The following is a 26,651-nucleotide window of genomic DNA, read 5'->3' on the forward strand; positions in this document are numbered from 1 at the left end:
GGATGGTCTCCCCTGAAACGGTCCGATATCGGAGAGCTCGAGTGAGCAGCACGTGCTCGTTATTTTTGTCAGGCGCTGAGAAATAATTCATTCAGGCATAAAACGAGACGAGATAAAGCATTGCCTATTGAATCTCAAATCCATATTTGAAAGCTCGTCAGGAGCCGCATGAGAGATCGATCTATTCTGCAAACTCCCCGATCTACTATTTAAAGCAGCGGGAGAGGGACCAACAAACTAATCAAAGGACCTCACACGTTTGGGGGAGGCCGAATGGGACCCGAGCGAAACAATGCCTTGCGCGTTGATTCGCGGTGAGAGCATCGGTGTTATCTTTCGGAACCGAGAGGCCGGCAAAGAGAAAGGCTTCCGGATTCGCCTGATAGCTCGATGTGGTCTCTCGTCCGTAATCCTAGAGAGACGCACGTATTCCAGGTCGCTTCGTCCTGAGGGTCGGTAGCGAGATGCAGGCCCCATCTTTCACTTTTTCTCGCGGGATGGTTGATGTGTAGAATCCATTCTGTTATGCGGTCGGTAGAGGATGCGACGAACTTCGGTGTGGTGAATGCTCCGATACATCTCAAGTTGGACACATCGTGCGGGGTGTGACGGGTCGCCAGGGAAGAAAGTCTCGCATTAAGTACTTACCACAAGCACCTGGATATTGATCCGATACCAGAGCTGACTTCGGACTCACCTATTGCTAACTGTCACCTGGAGGTCCTCAAGTCATCGGCAGGAGATGATTGAGGAACACATGCTCGGTGGTTCCTAAACCTGAGCTCAGACACCGGATGTTCGGGGGAGGAGGGGGGAACCGCTGAGACTGTAAATATTTCACGGCAATTTTCGGTGGAATTTGCAGCAGTCCGCGGCCTGCATTGTATCTCGGTCGAAAGAACGGTTCCGCTGGATGGCTCTCGCTCATGTCGAACTCTTATCGAGTTTTGGAGTACCTACCGAAGTATTCTCTTCTGGCGGCGGATATAATTCCGGTCGGAATAGACCGAAATCCGAGACGAGTCGGCGCAGAGCGAAAGAAGAACAATATCCAGCGTGAGTCACTCTGGGTCTCCACTCCCTTACAGGCCAAATTGGATCTTCCTGTCTCTTCTTGCCATCCGAATGTCAAGTCAGAAGTCCAGTCGGGGCGATTTATATCGAGTCTGACTTGAATCAAATTCGACTAGGTATGTCAAGCCGCCGCCGCCGACTGACCGCCCAAGCATCGGACGGCCTCCGATAGGGCTTTCATAGGGCACAGAATCAAGTGCGGAATTCGGATGCGGATGGACGCTGGACTCGCATTCCGGGACGCCTGCACTTCCGATTTCCGATGGACTACTTTCGCTCCATCAGGTTCCGGTTGGTGTTGCAGCTTGATCTCGGTAGAGCGTCAGAGCAAATGAGAAAAGAAGGCACAGGGAACGACTCTGGAGCTCGGCGGTAGAACACCTCTAATTTATTCGCCGTCTTCCAGCAGGAGTACTTTCGCGGCGGGAGAGCCGGAGGAGACTTTGTGGCTTTCGGTGTGTGGAAGACCGCCATCTCCAATGCTGGGTATCCGAGGACAAAGTTCAGAGATTCCTAGCTCTCTTCTCTGTTTAACAGATACAGAGATCGATCGGTTTATCCAAAGTTCCCCGGGGCAATCAATCTCCCCGGCAGCAGATTGAGTTCGGCAAACTACCCGTTATTGAACCAAGTCTTCACGGAGCACGTCACGCAATCCCCGCGTGTCGAAGTTGTGCAGTCACGCGGACGTCGATGGGAATGCGTGTGCAAGATTCCGCCGAGACGGATCGAGGGTTTGATCAAAATGAGATTTTTCTCCAAACAGTTCCATGGATTGCCGGGATCGGTCCACGAATTCTCCGACTGTGACTGACTGCCTGCTCTTTGCGATCGTGAATATTCTTTGTATTCGTGAGTTTTCTAATTCTCTTGGACGGATTATTCGCTCGTGATTAGTTTTCCCAAACTATCAACTCGACACGCGGAGTTCTGGGATCCTCGTGCATGACTCGGACGAGATAATGGAAATGATCATTAATGCGGCGACTACGCTGTGCTAAGGTGGTTGTTTTATGAGCGCAGCGTAGAGAATTCCTCTGACTGAGTAAGAGGAGCATCGGAATAAATTTTACCGAATACAAGAAAATGGCGGCTCCCGGATGGCATTGCACCCCGCTGCCCGTGGCAGTTTCTGAACAATAAGCGCACGAAGACGCGACGCTCGCCGGTTGTTTTGACCTTGACGACGCGGCACCCATGTTCGCAAGTAGATCTGGATCTTTCAGCGAGAGTTCGACAAAGACGGAGCTAGAGACTATGTATTCATTTCAAGAGCACAGGCCGATGCCCGACCAGGTAGACCGAAGTTTCGACACTGTCCGCAAACCAGTCGGAAGCGGTCATTAATAGCTGGCCCGACTCCTCCCTTCGCCAAAATTTCAGCGCAAGATTAGTCGAGAAGCCGAAGGACGCTGTCATCACTCGGACTCGGGACATCGCCGCCCTCATCGCGGGATAACCGTCGGAATTCGGAATTTTTTCACCTTGATTAAAATCCTCCTAGAGCAGTTAGACCATGCCGACGGACAGATGAAGACGAATGAGTGGGATCGGTCTTTTCAGAAAATTAATATTGTTCTATCTCAAAGATGATGCAGTGGTTGAAAATGATGAGCTCTGGAGACGCCGGCCGGGTTCGTCGAGCCGTGCATTGCCAGCGAGTGATTCGGCACGGTGTGAGTGAGAGTTGCACGGTATAAAAAGATGCGCGTCGGGGAGACCACCGAAACTTCGACGCACGGTCTCAAACAATGGTGAGTGCGGAGCTCAGCTCCAATACACATCTGGCCCCAATGTTGCGAAGGCACGCGGCGAACGGGCAACTGAGAACCAATTCCTCGTTGCAACCGAGAAGAACCTTCCCGCGGCTAGATCAAAGAGACCGGCTTCTTGAGACATTTGGATCAGAGCTCGAGTCTTGGGTAATCCTCTCATTGAAATACACCTGCTGGTTCCGAGTGACGTTCTGGTTGATAGGTTTAGGAACATGCGGGTCAGCGTGTCGCAGAAGTTCCAACACCCACGTGCTCACAGTGACTGGCAGCTGACCGTTTTCTGCAACATGTCACGAACCGTAGTTTCTGAGAAATAAATCATTACCATGGACAGGATACTCATTCTGGGAGACAATCCATGTACATTCATGAACATTCGACTCGGAATGTATTTGCAGTATAACAATGGTGAACATCGATGAGTGGTCTGTGCTTTTCAGCATTTTCCGATCCTGTTCATCGTCTCGCTGAGCCTCTCAGTGCATGCTCAAGTGCGGAGTTCTTTCTCCAGTCCTTATGCGACCTACGCCACGGAATATGATTCAGTTGGATATCGGAACTATCCCAGGTAGGTTTTGTCTTTCCATCATCCTCGCTCCCGGTAGCAGCTGAGCGATTCTCAGAGAGTAGTTGGCTAGTTTGCTCTGTCGTCAATTTCGCGGTGAAGTACGAGTTTATATGCTGCCTCACGGAGAGAAAGTAGAAGCATCATAGATGATATGCGAGCCACCGGCCGTAATTGTGTTTTCGCTGGAGCCGAATTCGTTGCGGGAAAAGCGTGGAGGACCGCTCGAGAGAGACTCCCATCCCAGGCTTCTTCGGTCGAGTTCGGTCTATCTCTTCCATCAACTACTTATCTTCATCTCGATATCAATACTATATCGCAGAGTCGCTCTATCTGGTCCTAACTCCGACGGATGACCCCTCCAGAGCGACCGCCAGGCTCCTGGCGAGGTCCCATGGGTGATCACGACTTCGATTTCTGACCTTGGTAGTCCCGAAGACGGCGGAAGTATCTCTCGTCCGAGTTTCCGTCCTGTGAGAGCGTTTATGAAACGCATGGTGTGGCGTCGACGGAGGACACCTCGACAAATATTCGGAATCCTCAATCTCTGCGTCGAATTCCGAAATCTCCTTTGGAACTGAACTCGTCGGCAGATTCGTCCTCAGACAGGAAGTAACGAAATTCTATCCGGATTCAAACTCCGTTCCGTTCACTCGAAACTGTTCCGAACTCGAGTCTGGGTCTGGATCCGATTAGACGCTCTACCGCTCCACATGCATGCCTTACAGCAGTGGTTCCCTAACTATTTTCCGCGCGGAACTCCTACTGCCCCTGGGATAAGCCGCGGAACCCCTAGCGGACTAAATATACGAATTCCTCTGACTGGTCGCTGAAATGAGGCCCTAGCTATCGGAAAACACCTCCAACCACAAGTAGCTCTGAAGCTCCGATATTTATGAGCAGCTGCATGATAGGTACACCTTTCGAACTTAGGCTCCTACAACTATTCCTTGACGAAGATTCCTTTCAATGCGACGGATGAATCTGGCATCCGTACAAAATCTCAGCGAAGTTTGGTGTCTTTCCTGACAGTGACAGACCGGCATCTAAATTGTTCCGATACTTGTTTTTGGTCGCAATGTAGTTCGAAAATTACCGCTCGCAGAGACACGAGCTCATAGTCAGAATCTGAAACTTTATTGTGTAGTCAAGCCCGCAAAATATTGTTTTAGCACAAAACAATTCAATCGCATCCCATGCACTCTCAGGTCGATGGTTGGCGCTCTTCAAACTAAGTGCACGGGCTGCTCCGTATCATCGAGTCTTGTTAGCGCGGATTTTGAGGTGGAAAACTCATGTATCTCTGAGAATGAGCTTGGAGCATTAGTTGGGAGACATCATATAGATATTTTCAAGCACGGGGGGAGCTGGAGAGCTCCCTGTCGAAGCCGCAGAAAACGCCCGGCGGAACCCCAGGGCTCCCCGTTTGGTTTATGCGGAGTCCCGAAAACAGCCCGCGGAACTTAGTTTGGAAACCACTGCCTTACAGAGCTCAAGGATTGGCGCTTGAGTAATCACTCGATTCTAGAGTTCAGCGAGATTTGCACACCGGTTGCTAACAAGTAAATCCTGTTATAATAGAATCCTATGGGTTCCAGGGAACGCGATCATTATGAGCGCTTCGACAGCCTCCACAGGCACGTAGACGACGGACATTATGATCACGGCTCGTATTACCCTCGCCATCGACAGGCTGCTTATCCGTATCCTCGTTACCAGAGGTAGCTACATGGAGACTCTGTTAATTAAAATCAAGACAGCGTTGAGGACATGCATGCAAGCAGATTCTTTCGATCGAGACGCAACTCCTCGATTTCCCTCTTAAATAATTTGATTCGCTCAAACCTCTACAGGATTTCCAGGCTCAGCGATCCTTATCGCCAAAGTGCCCAATCCGTTTACGCGAGAAATACGGTACGACAGATCCCGTTTAGGCGGACCTCTTCGATCTCGAGCGGCCGCGACTACTACCCAGTGGCTCCGAGGCAAACGGCCTACGAGCGCTTCGCCGCTCAACCCTATTCATTCGAGTATGCCGTGAACGGATTGGATGGCTCCCAGGAACGTCGAGAGAGTGGTATGATCGAGGACGTGGATACCTCCTGTTCTAGGCGGGAGTGTTGATGTCGATTATATTAGCGAAAAGTGCTGATCAAAACCGTTTTGGGATGGTATGTTTTTTGATTGACGTACATCTACGGTACGGGTATAATCATGATCGCAGGCGATGGATCAGGCCGAGTCAACGGAGCCTACTCTTTTTCGCTGCCCGATGGACGTCGGAGGCTCGTTCAATATACAGCTGACGAAGGCGGTTTCCGAGCCAAAGTTGACACCAACGAGGCTGGCACCGAGAGCCAGAGCCCCGCTGCGGTTCAATTGTTCTCCAGCGCGGTACCCGGACCTCGAGCAGCAATTCTGAGCGATCGGAACTACCAATATTAGATGGATGGTTTGAAGTTTCGCGATTCGAAATACAGCTCGAAACGACGGGATCTGTGTCTGCTCGGTCAGTAGCCGCATTCGGATCGTCCGAGGAGACTTATGGAGGAATGAAGAAACATATATTTTTGGTCTCCGCGAGCTGTCGGGTGTTTTCCTTGTAGCCGGTAGACGTCGTCGTTGCATCGCCCAACGCTTGTGTGAATGCATACAGAACTTTTGGCGGGCGAACGAGGGTTTTTGCAGGATGTCTTACATGCTTTGCGGATCGCCCTCCCGAGTAGTTGTATTCGGATGATGGTCCTGGTACTCCCCACGAATGCTGTGCTTGCTCAGTTGTCGCTGAGGTACGGTCAGCGACCAGATATACATATGTATTCTGCATTCAGTTGAGCTTCCTGTATCTCACCAGCTGGAGGGGTTTCCACGGAACTCCGATGGGAGGATATTTCAAGGAGCGGATTCCCGACGGGGATGGTTATCTCCCCGAGAGTGAAAATCGATGGCTTGTTGGTCAGCCTCGCTGACCTGTTTCAATAAGGATTCAGGAGATGCGCAGCATCGTTAGGCTTCCTTGTTCGTTGGGGAACGAGGCCCGGGCGTTCGGAGCCCCGTAAAAGGGCTGAAAACGAAGGGATCGGGGATAGCTGAGAGACATAAGGGAATCAAATGTCGAGTGCTGAGAAATATGGCGGCCGTCTTCTGCCTCCGGTTTCGGGACAGGGATCTGATCGATGTTCCGGCATTATCCGTTCTGAGATTCCTACTGAAACCTCCATCACCAGACTGGGATCGGTTAGGATTCCATGTCCATAGATCGGTCGTCGTCTAAGGACGCTGACGAGCTGCATCCACCGCGGTAGGTCCGCAGTGGATTCACTCATCCAGGTGTACTCGATAACACGACGTCCCCCGGATCGAACATTCGTTTCAAGAGAGAATGAAGTCAACGTTCACGTATTCTCAGTCCGACGGAAATCCGTAAGATTTCGCCCTCAGAAACAGGTTCATCTGAATTGGCATCCATTGTTCGAACAGAATTCACGCAGATCATGGGTTCGTCGGACCATTCCTGAGGTTGATGTGGATTCCAGCGATAAGGCTGAAGTAGAAACGTCTCCCGACTCATGCTCCCCTTGCTGTGTGGAGCATTCGGGATACCTACTGATTTTTCCCTTGTGTCTCAGCAGCGTATCAGAGTCGCTCCTGAAAAAGAAACCGAGAGGGTCCCAGTCGTCTTCCGCTGGAGAATTGGCTCCCAGGATCGTTCCCTCACTCAGAGCTCCCTGGAGATTCGTTCTCGTGCCTGTCTCCCGTTGAAGGCTTAATCGCAATATGCACTTGAATACGAAATGAGACAGCACCGACTCCATGAGAACATAAACTGACACCGAGACTACATTTTAATTCCACGCTGAAAATGTCTACGGAGGAAGTGCTTATTCGGAACACACCCTATGTGAACACAGGACCATCCGAAGCGACTTCTGAAGTCTAAGGCGGTGAGGAACGAGCTAGAGATACATATGAGGATTCCGAGATCGGTCTCGGAGAGATATTTTTATTTCTCTTAAATAGTGAGCTTCAAATAGAAACTGTGCTTGAATACATTGGCGTAAGGAGGGAGAACCTCAGGCTTTCTTGTGGGTTGAGGGACCGAATTGCCTGAAACGGCTGTCCCGTTCTCCGATGAGGGTGGCTTCTCGAGCTGGAATAGCTGACGATTGAAGGCCGACATCCGCAGGACTCTGACTCTCGGTGCCGAATTCGTTCGTTCTGATATTGGCTCTGTAGCCTCCCTCATCGGCAATATATTCTACGATTCGACTACGACCGTCTGCGAGTTGAATTGTGTAACTCCCTGTGACGCGTCCGTTGCCGTCACCTCGTTCCTGCCTGCTGTGTCCGCCTTCGCCGTCCTGGACCGAGTACTCGAAGGCGTACGGAGTCGGAGGATAATTGATGCGATCTTCAAGCGCGGCTCCACGAACCCCGCCGAGACGTACTCCGGCTGCTACTGGATAAGCCGGAACAGCCACGTTCCCGGCGACAGGTTGCAGAGTTGTCCTCACGGACGAGATCGAATTCGTTGGGTAACGCGCTGAAACGGTCGGGTAGTTTCGATCGGCGCGGAATGCGGGCTGAGCCGAAACCACCGGAACGGCGGCGGGTAGCGCCCGGACTTGCTGCACGGGCTCGAAGCGTCGCTGTGGAACGGCTCGGTACGCATACGGCTCTGGGGACTGCGGTTGCTGGATCGGAGCGTATTGCTGAGCTTGGTCGGGGGCGTAACGCTGACTCTGGACGGGGGCATACTGCTGAGCCGGACCCAAGTTGTACTCGTTCGAATATGAAGCGACGGGTCCAGAGTAGAAGGATCTCACTTGCTGACCCGCGGTCAGCAAGGCGACGGAGGAGAGAACAGCGAAAGGGAGCTGGAATCAGAAAACGGATTAACGTTTATCTCGCAACGTTCAGGGCTTCAAACATGCATTTTTAACGCTTTCGTTCCCCGCATGCGGGGGCGGTCAAGGATGGATTGTACTCGCGCACGCGACTCGGAGACAGCCGAGATGGAATATGTTGCACTCGATCGGAGTTTCTATCGGTGCACTTGGGGAACGGGGACAAATAACCACTCGCAATGCGATCACAAAAATGCGACCGCGGAATCACAGTGCACGTAAGTTCCTCGACAGAGTCACAGCCTACTCGATTGCGGTATCCGGTAACAGAAAACGTACCATCGTGTTAGTCGAGCTCAACAATGAATGCTTTGTTTCTAGACGTTCCCTTTATATAGCTGATGATGATCCCACTACAGCTAACGTCAAGGAGACTCGAGGGTGGTGATGGTATACTTGCTAGCGGTGTATCGGCGCGTATGATTCTCAGCCTTTCCAGTGGCTGACCACGCCGCGGTCGCCGTCGCCGCCATAGCCACTGTGACTGCGCTAAGCGCAGCCGTCAGGAGCAGCCGCAACATTTTCCGAAACCACGGTCCCGTGCGGGGGTCGTCCACACTTGAGGATTAGAGAAGCTACGCCACGGGACAGGGAAACTCGGAGTGAATAGTTGTCGTGGAGTTTCTACGGGGAAACCTAAGCGCTCGCTGTATTCCGTGAGTAGGTAGTCTCGACCAGAGGCCAGTCTCGATCTCTGCGTGAATAGACATTGCAAAAGAGGCCAATGGCTGGACTCTTGTTGATCGGACTTTCCCCAGCCGATGGAAGATATCTCATGCGTCGAAAAGAAAGTTGAAATTACTGCCGTCTCAGCTTCGGGGACGGCGGCGCTCGGAGCCGCGGGAGTAGTTCTACAGGCAGGCATTTTTAACGCTCAGAGTTTTGAGAGAGCTTCGGATTCGGAGCAGAATGAATATGTGTACGAGATGTCGCTCCGCGTCTCGTGGATCTCATTCCCGGCTCGAGAGGAGTCTGGGCATAGATGTCGGCACGCTCGTCGACTCGAGAAGCTCGTCATCTTCGGAGACTAGTTCATATCTGAGTAGAGCTCGTTCGATTAATGCATCGCACGCGGACAGGAGACTGAGTTGCTCGAGGAGAAGTTGCACCGTTAAATAATTCATGGGAGACTTCGATGAATCACCCGTGAGAGCGATAGAGTCCGTGACGACGATTTCACTCGCAGCTGTAACTGCAACGACAAACCGAGAGACAGATTTCAAGTTTTCCCGTCCGCTTCGCAACAGAGACATTTGAGCGTGTTCTGGGACCGGATGGAAGTCGCTATCTGAAAAAGCGCAGGCGCACTAATTGCCCTAATCTCACTTTCAGTGTGGGTGCTTAGCTCTTCGTCTCGTTTTTGTGTGAGGAGGGCCCTCAAGTCGCTTCACAACTCATTTCCTCTTAGCGGGCCATCTGCGGGCTTCGGAGGGTCTGGTCCCCACAATTAAGGCATGAGTCGAATTTTGCACAATTTGTGAGCGGCTATGCCGGAAGACCTATATCCGAATTGTCTCTCCGCTCCCGCCTACCGCTGGAGCGTTTATATTCTCGATCCGTTGTCCTGGAATCGCTTTGATGCTTGAGCTATCGTAGCCCGATTCCAGGAGTCGTCGTCCCTCCTCCGAGAGACAATCTCGCGAGACCATCTCGACCACTCGTACTCTTCTGGTGAAGTTTCCAAGTCGGCTGTCTTATCTCGGATTTCGCACCGCGCTGTAAATTTCAACGCTCCACAGAATTTAGCCGCGATGTTGACGCCCGGGAGTGACAAGCACCGCGGTCGGCAGGCTGTCTGTGAAAGTAATCAATCTGACCGCATGGGGCGCAAAGAGCCGACGGTGTCACCCATTCCGTCTTTGCTTCTTCTCAAGATGAATGGAAGCGTGGGCCCACATAGAATTATAGTTTCAATTCTCCACCCGACACGCTTCGCAAGGGCGATCAGGCGTTGTTGGTTTTTGAGCCTTCCATTCGCCACGAACTTTCTCCATGTTACGTCGATGAGCTAATCCCAGCGATCCGCGAATCTCCCCGTGAGTCTTTCCTAACTAAGGCCAATGGCCAATGCATAATTTCCTGACAGGAATGTGACCCTTATATTTTTCTGTACGAGTAATCGAGCCATACGCTCGGCGACTCGGAGTGACCAACGTCGTATTGGGATGCATACGACACTGGGCGAGAGGAACGAAGGCTATTTTGTTGCTGTTGTTTATTGCGTTGGATGCATCTGCCCCGAGCGCTCGTTATTGCTCTGCATCGCGAAGTGGAAGAAGTATCGTTGAGACTTGCCCCGAGAAGGCCATACGGCGGATGATACGCAGAGCGTGAGTAATTTATGTTCTCCTTCCGTTCCGCTCAATAAGTAGACGAGGTCATTGCGAGTCTTGCCACCCAATTCGCAATTGGATCTCTTGTCACGTCTTCGATTTTCTGACGAGCGGGGGATTCCGTGCGGGGAAGGCTCCCGGTCTTCTGCTCCTTTTCGAGAGTTCTCTCCAGGATGCAATGATCAGCCGTACGATTCCCACAAATACTCCCGCTCATGATTCATGACCATGACGCAGGCTTCGATCTCGCCCAGGTGAGTGGGAAACCTTGGGAGTGGGATTCCCAAAAGTACCGAAGTTCTTTCCGGAGAAATTCCAGCCTCGTAGCGGAGCATGGAGAAATACAGAGTATGAAATCGATATCCGGGCACCAGAAAGACATCATCCACTCTCTGGAATGCGATTCTTTCTCGCGGGAGCTTCGAGCTGGGGCCCAGAGCGACAGCTCGCTGCGGCAATGAACGGCATCGATCACAGGCGACTTCGGGAGAGGCGCTGAGGATTCCCAGCTCTAGTCGGTTCTCCGAACTGCAATAGGAATTACAAATCGTGGATTAGAATATATTGAGTCGTATTCTGGAGACAATGTCATAATACGTTTTCGTTCCGACAGGATATCCCGGAACGCCCCTCATGAACGATTCCCGTCCCTAACAATCAGCGCGACATGCAGCCCACGCCATTGCTTGTTTCTTCAGTTCGAAACACACGCACTTGAAGCAATGTACAATTCATTCATATTCATGTGCTCCGAGCGGGAAGCCCTCCGTGGATCGGCGGTACGGAACCTCACGTGAAGACTCCGTTTGTTAGTTTTGTCCAAGGTCATTTGTGACTCATGCAGCAATTGTTCAGCAGATCGCAAACATGCAGGGAGAAAAATTGCATCCGGGGGATACGAGCGTGTACAAATTAGCAAACGACCCTTGCCAGAGATAAATGATGCACGAACCGGTAGCGACGCGTGGCTTCCTGGGAACCCAAAGGAATCTCTGATGTGAGTTAGATCTGAAACTCACAAGAGCTCGGGCTCGAATGGTTCGGAGTCGTATATGAACCAATGCGCCTCTTCTGCGTGAGAGAGAATTTCCACGGGAGATCATTTGACAGCCTAATGATCTTCAGGCTCCCTGATCTGATAAGATGCGAAGAGAATCGAGATCCCGCTCATTTTGTGCTCTCGAGGTGCACCTCTCACATAGTACGCGACTTCGCAGGGCCCCCATTGAGCGGGTGGGCGGAGCTCTTTCTCAGGAAGACGTTCTCGACGGAGCCGACGGCGTAGACCGGACGAAGCCTCGAGGCTTTGCGTCACACAAGATTCATCTTGAGATTAGCGAGGGGAAATGCAGAGGAGCGGAGGCAGGAGTCTAATTCCCTGTTCCCCATGATTTATTATACCCGTATCGCCGTTGCTCGAGATTCAGAGGAGCTACCTCGCATAAGAGTGAGACGTGCGAACGCCTGCGAATGCTAGCAGGATACTCGGTCAAAACTGTGCAGCTGAATCGACCCAGACTGAAGATAACGAGCGACAAACGAGTACATGAACTTTGAACTGTGTGCCCTTGCAAAGCGACTAACGACCTACAGGTGCGGGAAGACCGGTATGAGCGACTTTTTCAAAGCTGTCTTCCGATTGGAAACCCACTTCGCTAGTCGGCGAGCCGTTTGTCGAGACAAAGCAAGAGAAGGCTGTCCTGCCGAGTTCCTATCCACTCGTGAGGCCCGATTCGGACGGCATTTTCAAAGGATTCGCTGAGAGGCATGGAGTGCATCCCTTGGAGTGGATCGTAGAATGGAGAAACAAGGTATGAGGGGAAAGAGTCCGGGACCTGTCCTCCTATAGACCTCTCCGACTCACAGACTGGATTTCGAGACGCCCCAGCGGAGCTCGGATACCCTCGCAAGGCTACTGATCTGGAGACTATCCTCGTAATCCTTCGACCCGGGGGCATATTTGTATATATGCCCCCGTATGGCACATAAGTACTGCAGTTTCCTTCTCGATCCTGTTTTTGCGTCGCGAGTTATGCTCACTATGGGAAGCTGCGTCGAGTGTTTTGCGTCAGCCCAGCGACCCCTTTTCAGTCGACGGCCGTGCAGGCTGAAAACCGGAGGATAGATTGCGAAGTCGAGTTGGAATAAGGGAACAGTTTATATCAAATAGATCAATCAGTCCAGCGATACATTGAAGTCGGAAAATACTCAAAATTAATGGTCGCAATACATTCAGGTCAGAGTATCCTACTTTCCGAAAGAGTGTGCGACACTGTTATCCACATCAGGTGTTCCTCCCTCCAACCATCCTTCGAAAATGGGAGGAATATCTCGATGCAACTCGCTGGTACCGAACAACAATTTCCCATTTGAATTCCTCAGACGAGCGTTCGAAGATCAATGATTTCGCGGTTTCTTCAAAACATCCCACGGAATCACTGTTCCTCCCTACTAACCCAATTCGCATGGCCGATCGTATCCGATATCATTGTTTCTTTCATCGTCAATGGACAACCACCTTTCATGATATTTGTATTGACGGATACAACATTATTATCATCATTAATAATATCATTCTTATCATTATTGTTCAGAATAGCATGCCAGTTATAGCGGTTAGCACGTCGCGGAGCCTGAATCGAATGGCAGCACATATCCCGCCTAGAGCCATATGAATCGCACATACAAGCTGGGAACAAGAATCCGATTATCATACTGCAAACACAATCCTCATAATCCTGGCTTGAACTGATCTGGAGTTTATATGATAGCCAAGCTCTACATTATTTTTCTTCAGTCCGATAATAAACTGTACGAATCCGTGCGACCTCTCGGCTTTGTCCCGGAGCTCAATATCGCTTTTCGATTCTCCAACAAATTTTCGCAGGCCCCACATCAAATTGACCGTTTCCAAGAATCGTAGGTCTGAGGTCTGAGGTTCGACTTGGGGAGATTGATCGATCTCAAGATTCCAGCATCGGGGCTCGCCATGATAATCACGGACCTCCGGGCACATCGGAATCACTGGAAGTCTTAGCAGGACGGGAGAGCAGGTTGATCAAACCAGCACCACGATCCTTCTTCAAAATCGAATTTCGAATTCAAATTCCTAGCATCATGATCGGCTGCGATAACTTTCGACGGTTCAGGCTGGTTAACAGTAGCTAGCTTGGAACAGGTTTCACGATGCCGTTGGCGATACGCCAGGCCGAGGTTCGTGAACAGACTTTCCAAAACACTCGAGTGCTCAAATCGAAACTCCTATGATCTAAAGAATCTTCCTAGGGTCGTTATTTAGCCAGCTAGCGTTATTTCCCCGAGTCGCAGCAGATTTTGATCCACGAGACCCGTCGCCAAAAAAAGCACTCATCGAATTGTCGCCCCAACAGCAGAGATGGCCATGCTTTTATTTTTGTAAAAAAAATATATCTGTGCCACCTACTTCTGTTGAAGGTGTTCGTACTTTTGTATTTTTTTCGTTTCATGTGTCTATATGAATCTTCCCGGTGAGCTGTCATGCAGCCTACCGTATCAACCCATACGTTTTCCCCCATCCCACCCAGGGCTGATGGCTCGAAAAAAACTAGCCCGTGATCGACTGAGAGTATCAGGACAGACCCTCCAGCGTAATGAGTTTGTCCCAATGATCCGATTTTAAGGTAAATTTAGCGATTGTATCAAGGAATTCTGTCTCGAATGTGCAACTAATTCTTTGACTTGCAGGAATTGAAGGACATTGGATCTCCAACGGGGGTTGATTGATAACGCTGGACGTTCTAGTTAGAGTTCTTGCAGGCAATGATGGCCTCTTCTCCGACGGCGGAGAGCACGGTCAGGATGATGTTGGCATCGCTCTTCTTGAGGTCATCGGTTATTTTCTTAGCCAGCTCTTCGTCGGCCGGCATGCGGAGATCGTCACGGATATCTCCTTTGTCGTCCATGAGAGACACGAAGTTGTCGTCGGAGATATCCAGCAGTTGATAGTCACTGCGATTGACGTTCGGCACGTCGATGTTGTGCGTCGATGGGCACAGATCCTCGTACTTCTTCGAGGTGAAGATGTCGATACCCACAAGGTGGACCTTAGCGTGTCCGTGCTTGCCGGTCTTCGAGGTAGTCATTTCAACAATTTTGCAAGGACGGCCTTTGAGCATTACGAACCCGTTCTTACGCAGGGCCGAGCATTGCATCGGATAGGTGGTCGACGCGCCGGAAACGGCCTGGTCGAAGTGTTGGTCATCATGATCCTCCATGGCTGACGGTGGCGTCGAAGATTATTCTGAAACAAAATGCACTGCGTGAGCCAAATCGGCAGAGTGAGCCAGGAAGGGATATGGGCTTATCGCAGGAGCCGACCGTCATCGCTTGATATAGAGATTATACATTTAGCGCAGCGAGCTTCGCTCTGGATCGCTCTCCCGGGGGGCACTGATCAGAAGGAGCGTCTTCTATTAGGATGATGAACTCGCATTCGAGAGCGCTGACTTCGAAAGCGAAGAAAGCCTCGTCGAGAAGTCTCCTCATTCATGGAGAGCAAGATAGTTTTCTCCTTGCAAGGCCTCCCCGCGGCGCGAGCAGAACAAGAGCCGGACTCGACGTCGCGGAGGATAAGCAATCACCGCAAAATCAGCGGGTGGTCAATCATTACACCGTAGTCTTCTCATTTGGGGTCCATGTGGCAGAGGTCAGAAATGCCACACTGTATCAGCTTATTCAAGGTGGTATCCACTATTCACACACGGCCGGGGTCACCGTACGGGACTGCATGTAGCCACGGTGTCAGGAGAACGGCGAGGTATCACAGCTCCGAACGTCGTGAAGATTGGACAATCGGAAAGCGACATGTCGGAAAACGCGATACGTAAATGGAGAACACAGACTTGATCTCGGAGTCGGTGCAAGACCGGGATGACGCACCAAAACTGTGACGAGGACCGATAACCACAACGCCCAACTCATCTAAGTAGTGTTTGACAGGAATGAAGCGACAGCATGGAGGCGAGTAGGAACAACCTATGGCAGACATTGGAATGACCACGTTGGCAGTCGTCGTAGAACTGTGAATCATGGACTGGTAGCGGTCGAGATCGATCTAAGGCGAGACATTAGATCGTTCCTTCGGGGGACACGTTTCGAGGAGACGCCATTAGCCGTAGTTTCTGTGTATATGGACTGGAACACGATATCAGAAGGAGACGTGGGATACTCAACACACCGGCGTTGCCACCAACGCAGTCGGGAGTTGCGGCCCCATAGACCCAGGCTCCCCCGAGATACTCAAGCTTGGTATTCGGCACCGCATGCTCGTGCAACCAGCATCGGCGTCTCATCGAATGGATAAGCACTGGCCAGGAATTCGGATACGAATCGCAGCTGAAGCATCCATGTGGCGACCCAGATCTAATCATCGTCCCGGTGTAGTTCCTGATGATTACCGATGAAATACGCCTCGGAACGGCCGACTCAAACGTGCATGTCAACTACGGGCTGCCAAGCAACAGAACGTACCTTACAAGGAAGAACTTAAGCAGAGACGAACCTCAGTCAAGCTTCGGCAGCGCCAACCTCGTGGTAAACAAAAAGCCTGATGATTCGCTAAGGCCCCGAATCAGCGGCGCCCAATTCGAAAAGCACGCGCCATCTTGTTCTGAACGCGCGCCAATTTTGAATGCGCGGCTCCCATGAGTAGGAATGGATTGTGCGACACAGCCGTAGCTGACATCCGTTGCCATTTTCCATCACACTCGATTCTGTGATGTCCCGCAGCGAGATTCGTACCCCGGTGGGAATCGGCTTGGAGACTTCGACGGAGATCCTGCTCATCGCTCGTAGGAAGGGTGCGCTGCAAGATGGCGATTCGAGTCTCGTAGGGGCCGCTTCGAGCGGATTCGAACAGGATATCCAGTCTCCGAAGCGGTGCTGGATCTTATGCGGATGAGGGCTGCCTATATTTTATCGAGTCTAGAGTCTGCCATAGAAGATAATTTCCGCGCGTCAAGAGGGAGAGGATGAAAAAAACTCAGAGCAGACGACGAGGACCGACGCGAATAATGATGTGGATCTTTGCCGAGCATGCGGCACGGCTTTCACCGCCCCCCCCCCCTTTTATCAGATTCTGGTGTGACGGGGGGTTGACTGCACACGATTCATTCCCCCAAAGAAGCGATTCCATGCCGTAGACAGAGCCCGAAAAGGGGACCAATAAACGGCGCTGTATTCTCATGCATGCTTCCCACATAGCTTCTCGCCGCAGACTTCTCCCCACCAGAGAGAACGGGATGAGCCTTGGCGAAGGGTTCACAGTAATCTTGATCGAAAAAATGACCATAGACTGATGGACCTGAAAAGCCAATATGGACACAAGACGGGTAAACGATGAGGGTGATCGCTCCATTGTAAAAATAAAACCGGGGGTTCCCGGTACATCTCAGTTTCGTATTCCTCGATGAGCTTCCGCACAAATTCTGAGCTCCCCGCTGATTTTTCCCCGGGCCTGAGGAGTTGCGGATCGCAATACAGCCCAGGTCGGGGACTGGATGATCAGTTCCCGACGGCGAGTGAATGAGCATCTCTCATGCCGGATGGATGAAGCGATACCTTGCGTGACGCTCGATGGTCCGCACACTTGACGGATTCATGAAAGACTCCGATAATGGATGGATTTCCCAATTTCATTAGATGGCAATGGGATTTCGGCAGGAAATCGCATGTCACGATCTCAATGAGCTGATTGAGCGAAAATTCGGCCATTGTGAGAGACAGGGAGTTCCAGAGTCTCAATGAAGTGGTCAAGCGCAGTTTCCAGCTTCCTTGACCTGCTCGCTCAAATCTGCTGATGACTTTTCTCCGTCTCCGCTCTGCTTTGATTCTTTCAGGACTCGCAGACGTTTCGGGCCCGCGTCTGGATCCGAATTTTTCTGCTCTTCGAGCTTTTTCTTCTTTCTGTGATGTTGTCTCGACTTCAGGTGAGCTGAAAGAGATCCACCGTTCATAACTCAACCACAGATTCCTGGCACCGGATTTTCTCCAGCCTCAAGAATATCTTGACCGATTTAGGCTATATATGTATTAAGAATAAATCCGATTCCCTCCGGGAAAAAATGCGCGGAAGAGGTTTGTTTCAAACGGTAGTTACCTTCCCATGAGCTTTGATTCATGCAAATCGTCCCGCATTCGCACACGCGTTGGGAAACCGGTTCCCTCTCGACCTCTCGAATCTCGACGGGTTTGTGTCTCGGCGTTTCGACATTGTTGAGGAAGTCTTCCACGATTTCGAGGGCGACATCCCGGACATTCTCATTCCACCTCTCTAGATCGGTCGCATCTAATTCGTAGACCGGAGGTACTCCTCTCCCGGGAGCTGAAAGAGCGTTCGGAAGCATGAAGCAATAAGTCTCACCTACCTCTGAAAAAACCTAAATCGATGGTGGCAATCGAATTTCGGTCCTGGTCTAAAGGAAGGGAAGGATACAGGAACAACAACATGTATGGTGCGCATCATATAACCTTGCAGGAATCTTCTCCTTATCCACTTCATCTGTTCCTTGGAATATCTCTTGGTGCGCTGCTTCATCAGCCACAAACTGGCTTGGAACGCCTTTTTCCCTGTGATTGAAACCTTGAATAATTCCACATCCCGAATCCCAAATAAATTCAGTGAATAACAAAAGCGCATGATGACAGCTGACGAGAGGGAGAGCTCGATTCGCAGCTTCCATGTTTGGAGACAATGCATAGAAGCCGCACACGCACCTTTTTCTGACTCCCGGAATTCATCAGAAGAGATTAGATATTTATGAAATTCCTTGAATCCGATTGACTGGAAAATCCCCAGCTCGTAATCATGCTTCGGTCGTGACTCGTTGAATTGCTTGTGGAAGTCCAACATCTCCTTGATGAGGCCTCTCTCAATCATTTTATCCACTCGCGCGTCGAGCCGTTCCTCCAAGACTTCGAGAGCAGTAGGGGATTCAATGATTTTTCTTCCTCATGTCTTCCTGGCTTCACTGATACTCTGAGGGGATCCAGGTTCCTACCTGATTGATCGCTCTTTATCAAGAGCATTAATGCCTTATCGTATCTCAATGGCCCGCCCAAGAGACCGCCTGCTTTCGCTTGCTGCTTGAGGAACTCGCTGTGTGGTTTCTTCTTCCGAGCATAGATATCCAGACTCCGTAGGACTTTCCGTCGATCGCCAGGATGAAGCTGTTGGTACGAAGATTCGAGCAATGAGGATAGTTGTTCGAGTCAGATGAGCGAATATCTCGTCTCTCTCCGGATCGATCGCATCTATGGGACGAGCGGTGCCTCAAAAATGATCGAAGCTTCCAGAAACTCGAGAATAGCTTTGTCGCACCTCATTGGCTCTTTCGGGATCGACTTCCTTCAGACGCGCGTGGAGACTCTCTGAAGATTCATCGCATCCTGGAAACATTTGCGTCGAGGCCGCGAAGTCGCTCCCTGGGATGCTTTCGGGATCGACAAGCGTGTCCCATAGAATCGACTCGATGTAATAGTTCGTTCCGCCAACGATCACGGGTATTTTTCCGGATTCCCGCAGACGCTCCACCTGGAAGACGGCGAGACCATACGTGTGACTTGACCTGTACGGTTCCATTCACCTCTGAGCGAAAGAAGAACCATCGCTGCCTCCCCCGAACTCACGATTGGCAGAGCGCGATTCCTGAAGTCTACCACGGTGAACGAATCCACTGGGTCCACGAAGTCTATTATGTGATGCGGCACTCCGGCCATTTCCTCAGCCGTTACTTTATTCGTCGTGACATCGAGATTTTTGTACACCTGCGGTCGGAGAAACTCGATCATGCGGCTTATTCCGGGCCGCGGAAGCGTAACACAGGACATTCGGTATGAATGGAGTCACTCACTTGCATCGAATCGGCGCTGATTACTTCACCCTTGAACCTCGAAGCTATTTCGATAGATAGTTGAGATTTACCCACTCCCGTAGCTCCAAGAATCACAATCACCGGCATCTTGGCGCATTTAAAAAGTCTCCGCAGATAGCGAACGATCATGTGGTGCGTTCTCTGCGTTCGAGCCGACCGCGTTGACTGGTGGAAAATTGACCTACAGCCAGTCAGGACTCTCTGGCACCGCGCGGCGACAAGTAGGCGTGCGCCGACTGCTATTCAACAGAAGGACGTCGTCATCGGACACGTTTCCGAGTCTTCAGACCGAGGAATTCGTCTCTCAGTTCTCCTGAATTCTGTAGCTTATCTTCTCAGATCTCTTCCCCTTCCCCCAATTCCGTCTGGTACGCCTTTACTCTCCCCCGTTTCGCAGCCGCGTCGAACTCTGAAGAAACGGCACCGACAGTCTCTACAGATGCGGATTCCGGACAAAACTCACTCAGACCCGTATCGAGTTTCTCCTGGAGCGAGCCAGGGTCTATGAATTCTTGAGCGAAGTCCGAACGCGAGAGTTATCAGAATGTTTTTGAATGTGGCGCGCGCCTGCTCAATCAAAATAAACAAGAGCACATGCGTTCCTCCTCATACGGTGCCTCTCAGCTTGGGCTGGAACTGGAGCACGTCGGAGTGTATTCCGTGCTTTCTATAAGCCTAATTGAATTGAACTTGGAAGTCGGAGGCACAAGGAGACGGGGCGAGAGGTTACAGGAGCTACACAGTTCGCGTCTCCAGAACATGTAGTTGCAGTGCTGCGTGCCGCTATATTGACATTATCCAAAACGCTCCGAGAACCATCTGATTCGGAAAGAGACAGCGATTCGAAAGTGAGGCAATCTCTCCCTGACGGCACAGCATCCAGTCCGGTCTCGTGTAGGTCCGCCTTGTCTTACGGTACGAACCTCTTCAGCAGGTCATAATGGCGTCTTCATCTGTCCCGATCGTTCCCAAGACCGCGCCACGGAGAAATATGAAGAGGATCATGCTCGCGAAACCAGAAGAACCTCCAATTGAGATCGATAGTGAGAGTCAGGACAGTATAGTTAAGGACGTCTGTGATTTCGTGAAACAATTTGAAAGAAGAGTGAGTCCAGTCAATCAATCCGTCAAACACACAGAAAGCATGAACCGCATGCTCGCAGGAAAGCATAAATCGTCGCGCGTGAAGTAGCCGCACCTGGTTCCAAGGCCGCTGTCTAACAAGGAATTTTCAACGCGTCACTCTTCAGGAGGAGCTCGACAAAGCAATTTTATTAGGGTTCAATTCGATTAGCCGGAAAGCCGAGCTGTGTGATGAAGATTTGAAGATTGTGCTCCTGAACGCTCAAGTCAGGCAAGAAATGTAAGTTCGTCGAGCTCGTCGAGCCGGAACGGAGTAAGAGTCGTGCGCACGCACAGCTCTATCGATGCCAAGTCCTCACCGCGGAGGCGTCTGTCGGTGAACGCTTGAGGTGCTCCGAAGTATTCCCCTCTTTTTTCCAGGATGATTTCGACGCTTTCAAAGCTTTGTGTTCTGAAAAAGATCCCTGTCGGTCGCCTCGAGAACTTCGAGCTCATATCTGAGGCATTACGACCGTTGGTCAAAGGTATGCTCAGAATCCTCAACGAACAAATGGTTGCGGCGGCTTTTACTTGGGCTCATAGATAAAATTCCGATTCTCACCAGGTCTGAAACCCACTTGTTCGGCTCTCGGGATATTGGGTTCGAGTCCGGAGGAGCTCCGGGCTCGAGTGATCCAGAAACTGACTCCAATAATCGTCAGAGAAGAGCCCCGGGCTCCGAAACGGGTTCGGGCCAATCCCCCCGTGTGTCCAGAAGTTGACTTCAACAAATACTATGTTCGCCTGACGGAGGAATGTCTCTCGCAGCCACAGAGACCGACCAGCACTGCTTTCGGAGAGACCCTGTCGTTCGCGGAAGGGAAAATCCCGATGGTCGATTATGATAGCTTCATCGGAAGCGATCGTTCCGAAGAGGCCGCTCCGAGTCCGATGGAAATAGGAGAAGTGGGAAGGAAGCCCTCGAAGTATAAACAGCCTGTGATGAAAACTCGGTAGAGTCGAGTCGACACGGCCAGAAGTTTGTTTATATCTATTTGTACATATGGAGCAGCGTCGTGTACACATGAAATTTTCCCTCAGCTCCACCCGTAGAATAAAGACCGCTCGGAAGCTCGGAGCTTTCGAAAATATATTGAGCCTTCTGCGGGATTCAGAGGGACGTCAAATTCTCCGGCGAATAGCGAGACTTGAGGCTGTTCCATCTTTCTTTACCACCCCTGCGAGGAAGACCCCGGAACACGAGACGCACTTCATTTCATCACTGCGCTCAACATAAGGGACGAGACTGATTTATTCTTATCATTCTATCCATTGGATGAAGACTTCCGAAACGGGAATGAATTACTTGTCTAATCGATCCGTCGAAGAGGTCTGAAGTTGTGCATCCTCGACATCATTTTCACCGCGCGAGGATCGTCATCCCGCCACACAACGTATTGATATCTGTATTCGAAAGGGGCGGTTTTCTGGAAATGATCTATCGACCAAAAACCGGTCACGACAGCTGCAAGAATGGATGCGGTCCTGTTAGTTTCTTTCGAAATTCACCGCGGATATCGAGAGAGCTCGCGGAAGCTCCGCACGAATCGCAGAGCAGAGGAGAAGTGCGCTCTTGATCCGAAAGATCGAGCGCTCCCGGGGGATTCACCCGTCTCTCCGAGATGTCCGCTCCGGCTGTCCGTTCACGAATTTTTTTGACGAATACCTACCGATCGAAGTAAGGCAGCCCAGAACGAAGAGATCCGGGTGTTTGTTGAACCAATATCGGACGAAGTTTCCTGGGAATACCCTCGCCGTTAGTCATCTTCATACAGTCTAGCCTTGTCCACGAGATCATTCCATTCCACTTTGTAGAGGCAAGACATTGCCCCTGATTCGTAGATCTATCAGCCAGGCAAATGACAACACTCGACGCGCGAAAAGCAACCGTAAAGGTGATTGACGTCGTTTCTGGGCTTCATGATTCCTTGCGAGGGCAGTCATAGAGAATTCAAGGATGGGATTGACAATCACGATGCCCAGCAAAGCCTGAGACAGTGTAAGGTCTTGAAGAAACTCACGCTTCGATTCGATCTTCCATGTTTTGTCCGTGGGCCTCATGTTGGATCGATTTCCTCAGAGCGGTGGAGCTCACTCAGTCAGAGCTGTCTCTCCTCACCCGACTGACCGTCAGCGGTCTAAACTTCGGAACTGAATGTAAACAAGCGCGGAGCAGAGAGATGGTGAAATTTCCCGGAGACATGATCTTGTGCGAGAAGCTCTCTCACGGCTCGCTGTATCTAGAAGCTGTGTGATGGAGTGTTCTCATAGTCCATGCGAACTTCGTTCTCGGATAACGGGCGTGAAACGGAAAGAGTTGAATCTTCGGGACACGGTCCGGATGGATGAATTCAGGCTCTGCCGGGTGATCAGCGTACTATCATCTTATCATGGGCCGATAAATTCATCAAGCATGAATTTGTGAGTTGCAATGAAATGCGTCGCGGTATCGTTCGAGGAAGACAGAATCATCGCGTCATCGAGTCATCGCGTTCGAAAATTGAGCCTCCGAGTGACCCCGCTGAAGCGATCCCTCGAATGGGCGGGAAGAACCGCCCGGTTGAATCTGACTCCCAGGATATATCATCGACATCATTGCCATTCCATCATTTAGAATCAATATAACTTTCCTCGATTTTATACATCGCAGAACTTTGAACGCGGTCCCTTTACCTTGAGTTCTTGCGCACGCGACATACCGCAGAATACTCATACCAGGCATAAGCTCGGAGAAGATACAACTCCCGGAGGTACGAGTCGTTCCGGCGATTTTTGAATAAAATTTCAACAATGAGCCCGATCCTTAATCATGGAATCCCGTCGAAAGACGTTTCTGTCGCGAATTATGGGAATGAGGGTTCTCCCACACGGTGCTCCGATTGTGCCTCGCAGGTGGTCTTATGAGCTTCCCGGAGGAAGTGGGAGAACTTGAACAACGTTAAACCCCGGCGTCACTGATAGCTCCGCGGGACCTCCCGGGACAGGCAGGAGTTACCATGAATACATTCAGGAACCGACGCGGATCCTCGAATGATCTCAGCAAAGCTCCTGTGAGAACGTTGTTCCCTATCAAGCCATCAGCTCTGAAAAATGTGGTCGAAGGTAAGCTGTCAGACGGGGAGCTAACAATATCGATGTGTAGTCTAAATGTTCGATGCCATTTGCTCATCTCGAATCCGGGACATTGGGAGCTATCTGATGTGTCTATTTCTCCCGCAGAAGACAGCAGGGAAGAGGCATCACTCCAGAGAATAATGGTGGACTACAACGCTCATTCATATTTAGGAATCATCGAGAAGAGTAGGTTCCGTAGGCGTATCCGAGATCAAGGCTTGTAGTCAGCACCCCGAATTATTGTAAGGGTACTGTCGATCTAAGCTGATTTGAAAATCGTTTACAGATGAACATTGCCGGAGAATGCAATTCTTAGTCAAGCACTTGGAGACCATGCGGCAGGACAGTCGAAATTTGGACTACGACAAGTGAGGGACCGGGGACTCGTCGTGTGCTAGTGAAGTCGTCCGCTCACGCCCCGTCGGTGTGAATCTTCCTCGCGTGGTTCGAAAGAACTTGCAAGAGGGCGTATCCGTTGAATGAATGCATCGTTCACTAAGGGGGGACGCATCATGACGGAAACACATACGTGGTTTCTGGAAGCGTCTCATATCTCGGTGCGATCAGGAGAATAACCACCATGGACACTTTTATGAGACTGGTCGTTCGAAGGCGAAAAATGCAGACTCCTGTTTTCACAGGCCGACGGTAACACGGTTCCGTATATAGGGTCTAGGGTCCTTTGTTCAATACACATTTTGTGATGAAAAGGGCGGTAACAATAAAGGTTGCTGAAAGCATTGAGACCACTGTCGTTACTATGCAGCGCTCACGGGCATCCAACCTGCGGAGGCGAGAACTCATCAGCTAGTGAGCGAATCCCGCCAGTCCCGGAAGATAATTGCCTTCTGGCTGCATGCAACAAACCTGAATAATAATCGAGGACTGAAAAGGGTACGAACCAGGGTGGCGGAACTTGATTCTGCGGTCCAATCACCATGCTGCTCAACAGAGCCTGTTGTTGGAGTTTCAGCGTGCTCATGTTATCCAAGTTCCTGCTGAGCCGATTGTGCTTCTGGGCGCTTTTAGAGACGGTCGATTTGGAACTTTTCGCCGCATGTCCCGTCGGTGCGAACTTTCCCTTTTTCTTGGAGGCTGAGGAAGGAGCTTTATTTTTCGAACTTCTTGCAAGCCGATCCGATGCGGCGGAGCCTCTCGCTTTCTTGGGCGAATCCGACGCTATCTCAGATGGCGATGACTCTCCTTCGGAAATAAAGGTCGCCGACATTCTCGCGAGAATTCGCAAAAAGCGTTCCCGAGCGATACGAACAGCGTAGAATGCGCTTCGTTTTCACTCCAGTTGAGGAAGTCGGTCGAGTACACTTTGATATCCAATCGATATCCATCCGAGCAATGATGCGAAAACGACGACTTGCATGCACTCGCGGCGTTTTGCGTAGATGCAAGGAAGTGAGGGGGACGACGCATCGCCGGAAGATCAGATAGATTTGGATGAGGGCGACTCCGACACCGGATTATCTGCGAGTTCTCATAAACGCTGGTACCTCGAATGCCCATATTCAGCGGGTATTTTCGTGTTGTTGGCGCTGGTCTCTCTCCTCGCTGTGATGGTCTTCAAAACGCCCCAAGGATATTTCGAGCCCCAGCTAGGACCTGGTGCGTTGACGCCATACGACGGGTAATGCGCTAGACCCTGGCTGAGGGCGCGCCACTGCGGGTTATCGGTGTCTATCTGAAATGTCTGCTTTCCAGATTATGGAGCGCCGTGGTGTGATGCGAATTCCACTAAGATTCCCTGTATCGGCTGTCCGGCGGAATCTGAAGTCTTCCGCGTGCATCATCATGAGGCCAGTCAGCACGGCTACGTGAACGAGGCGCTGTTCAGAATCAAATACAATTATTACACTCATTGGAATTTTCACCTGAGCTTTTCGAGTGCTGAACCTTTCTCGCGAGTGTACTTCAGCCTTCTGACCTTCGATCACGGATCTGCCGACGTGCTCTCCCTGAAGTTTCTCGTCGAAGCCAGGACGGCGGACGGATTTGTCGGCTACGTTTTTTTCAATCGATCAACCATGCACTTCTCGGTTTCGAAGCGATTGGACGCCGACCTCGACGCAAACGTGGGGAATTCGATATCCAAAGTCCTATCGGCCAAAGCAAATGATTGGACTTCTCCGCAAGGTTTCGACAAGAAGATTTTCTTCCGCATCGAACGGGGACCGCGCGGGGGTCTATTCCGTCTAGGCACGTGCTCCAGTTGTAGAAAGCAAGTGTTCGAGCAAACGATTCCATTGAAAGGCGGCTTACTCCCGGTCGATAGCGATCAAGTGTTCGTCATGTTCTGGGACGAGGGAATCGAGGACCTGAGATACAACCTGAAGTTCATGAAGCGCTGTTACGTGACTGATGGTCAGCACCAGCTTTGTCCGACCCCGAACGGTTCGTCAGTGATGAAATGCTCCGACGCCTACTTTCACCAAGAGCGCAGGTTTCCAGTCACGAAGCTCAGACCTCTGTCTTAGAGAATTTCATTCTCAGATCGCATCAGCGACCGTAGACAAGCGACATATCGAATATCTGGCGCCAATAAAGGTCCCGACACGCTCTGGCTGCATGTACTCATGTTGAGCTCCGGTAATTCGAGTCTTCTCGCGCGATGCGCGATATGCAGAGCCATCTCCCGGTGGGAACTTCCTCAGATCCGGCGGATCTCCGGCAGATTGTCGGCAGTCACGCAACACGCAACAACCAGACGATGCTTCGGTCCCTTACTTACGGAACTCTCTAGCTCTTTCAATATGGGAGAGCAACGAAGTACCGCGGATGGTTCTCTCGAATCAGCTAGCCTAGCGAGAAATAGGAAGAACGCTCCGAGCCCGAAGGCTCCG

The 26,651-nt window shown here is 51.0% G+C and overlaps 3 protein-coding genes and 2 long non-coding RNA genes across 7 annotated transcripts; 1 reads left to right on the forward strand and 4 right to left on the reverse strand.

Annotated features, from left to right (window-relative positions):
- Window positions 1–7,487: 7,487 nt before the first annotated feature.
- Window positions 7,488–8,350, reverse strand: LOC108865162 (uncharacterized). The gene is made up of 2 exons (XM_018641905.1): window positions 8,345–8,350; window positions 7,488–8,291 (listed from the first exon to the last, which is right to left on the reverse strand). Exons 1-2 carry the CDS (start codon window positions 8,348–8,350, stop codon window positions 7,488–7,490), a joined length of 810 nt encoding a protein of 269 aa, XP_018497421.1.
- Window positions 8,351–12,792: 4,442 nt separating this feature from the next.
- On the reverse strand, window positions 12,793–16,248 carry LOC100909285 (eukaryotic translation initiation factor 5A). Of its 2 annotated transcripts, none has more exons than XM_003737157.1 (2): window positions 16,163–16,248; window positions 12,793–14,933 (listed from the first exon to the last, which is right to left on the reverse strand). In XM_003737157.1, the coding sequence occupies exon 2, from the start codon at window positions 14,905–14,907 to the stop codon at window positions 14,431–14,433; it is 477 nt and encodes a 158-aa protein (XP_003737205.1). In that variant the 5' UTR covers window positions 14,908–14,933; window positions 16,163–16,248; the 3' UTR covers window positions 12,793–14,430. The 2 variants fall into 2 exon arrangements, with proteins under 2 accessions (XP_003737205.1, XP_003737206.1); XM_003737158.1 differs by having other exon boundaries at window positions 16,194–16,219.
- A 1,194-nt stretch (window positions 16,249–17,442) lies between these two features.
- Window positions 17,443–19,705, reverse strand: LOC100898149 (tRNA dimethylallyltransferase). The gene is made up of 8 exons (XM_003737161.2): window positions 19,543–19,705; window positions 19,319–19,456; window positions 19,011–19,223; window positions 18,691–18,859; window positions 18,407–18,604; window positions 18,161–18,259; window positions 17,790–18,014; window positions 17,443–17,624 (listed from the first exon to the last, which is right to left on the reverse strand). The coding sequence occupies exons 1-8, from the start codon at window positions 19,690–19,692 to the stop codon at window positions 17,443–17,445; spliced, it is 1,374 nt and encodes a 457-aa protein (XP_003737209.2). The 5' UTR covers window positions 19,693–19,705.
- A 2,233-nt stretch (window positions 19,706–21,938) lies between these two features.
- Window positions 21,939–22,975, reverse strand: LOC100897569 (uncharacterized). Its single transcript, XR_145131.1, has 3 exons — window positions 22,707–22,975; window positions 22,356–22,424; window positions 21,939–22,150 (listed from the first exon to the last, which is right to left on the reverse strand). It is a non-coding gene; the product is annotated as an uncharacterized LOC100897569 (long non-coding RNA).
- Window positions 22,976–23,084: 109 nt separating this feature from the next.
- LOC100897420 (uncharacterized) lies at window positions 23,085–24,535 on the forward strand. 2 transcript variants are annotated; one of them, XR_001951251.1, is made up of 5 exons: window positions 23,085–23,106; window positions 23,336–23,435; window positions 23,578–23,787; window positions 23,905–23,985; window positions 24,086–24,535. It is a non-coding gene; the product is annotated as an uncharacterized LOC100897420 (long non-coding RNA). The 2 variants fall into 2 exon arrangements; XR_145130.2 differs by lacking the exon at window positions 23,085–23,106 and having other exon boundaries at window positions 23,371–23,787.
- Window positions 24,536–26,651: the final 2,116 nt, after the last annotated feature.

This window comes from Galendromus occidentalis, unplaced genomic scaffold (assembly GCF_000255335.2).
Source record: "Galendromus occidentalis unplaced genomic scaffold, Mocc_1.1 scf7180000075399, whole genome shotgun sequence".
NCBI classification, from domain to species: domain Eukaryota; kingdom Metazoa; phylum Arthropoda; class Arachnida; order Mesostigmata; family Phytoseiidae; genus Galendromus; species Galendromus occidentalis.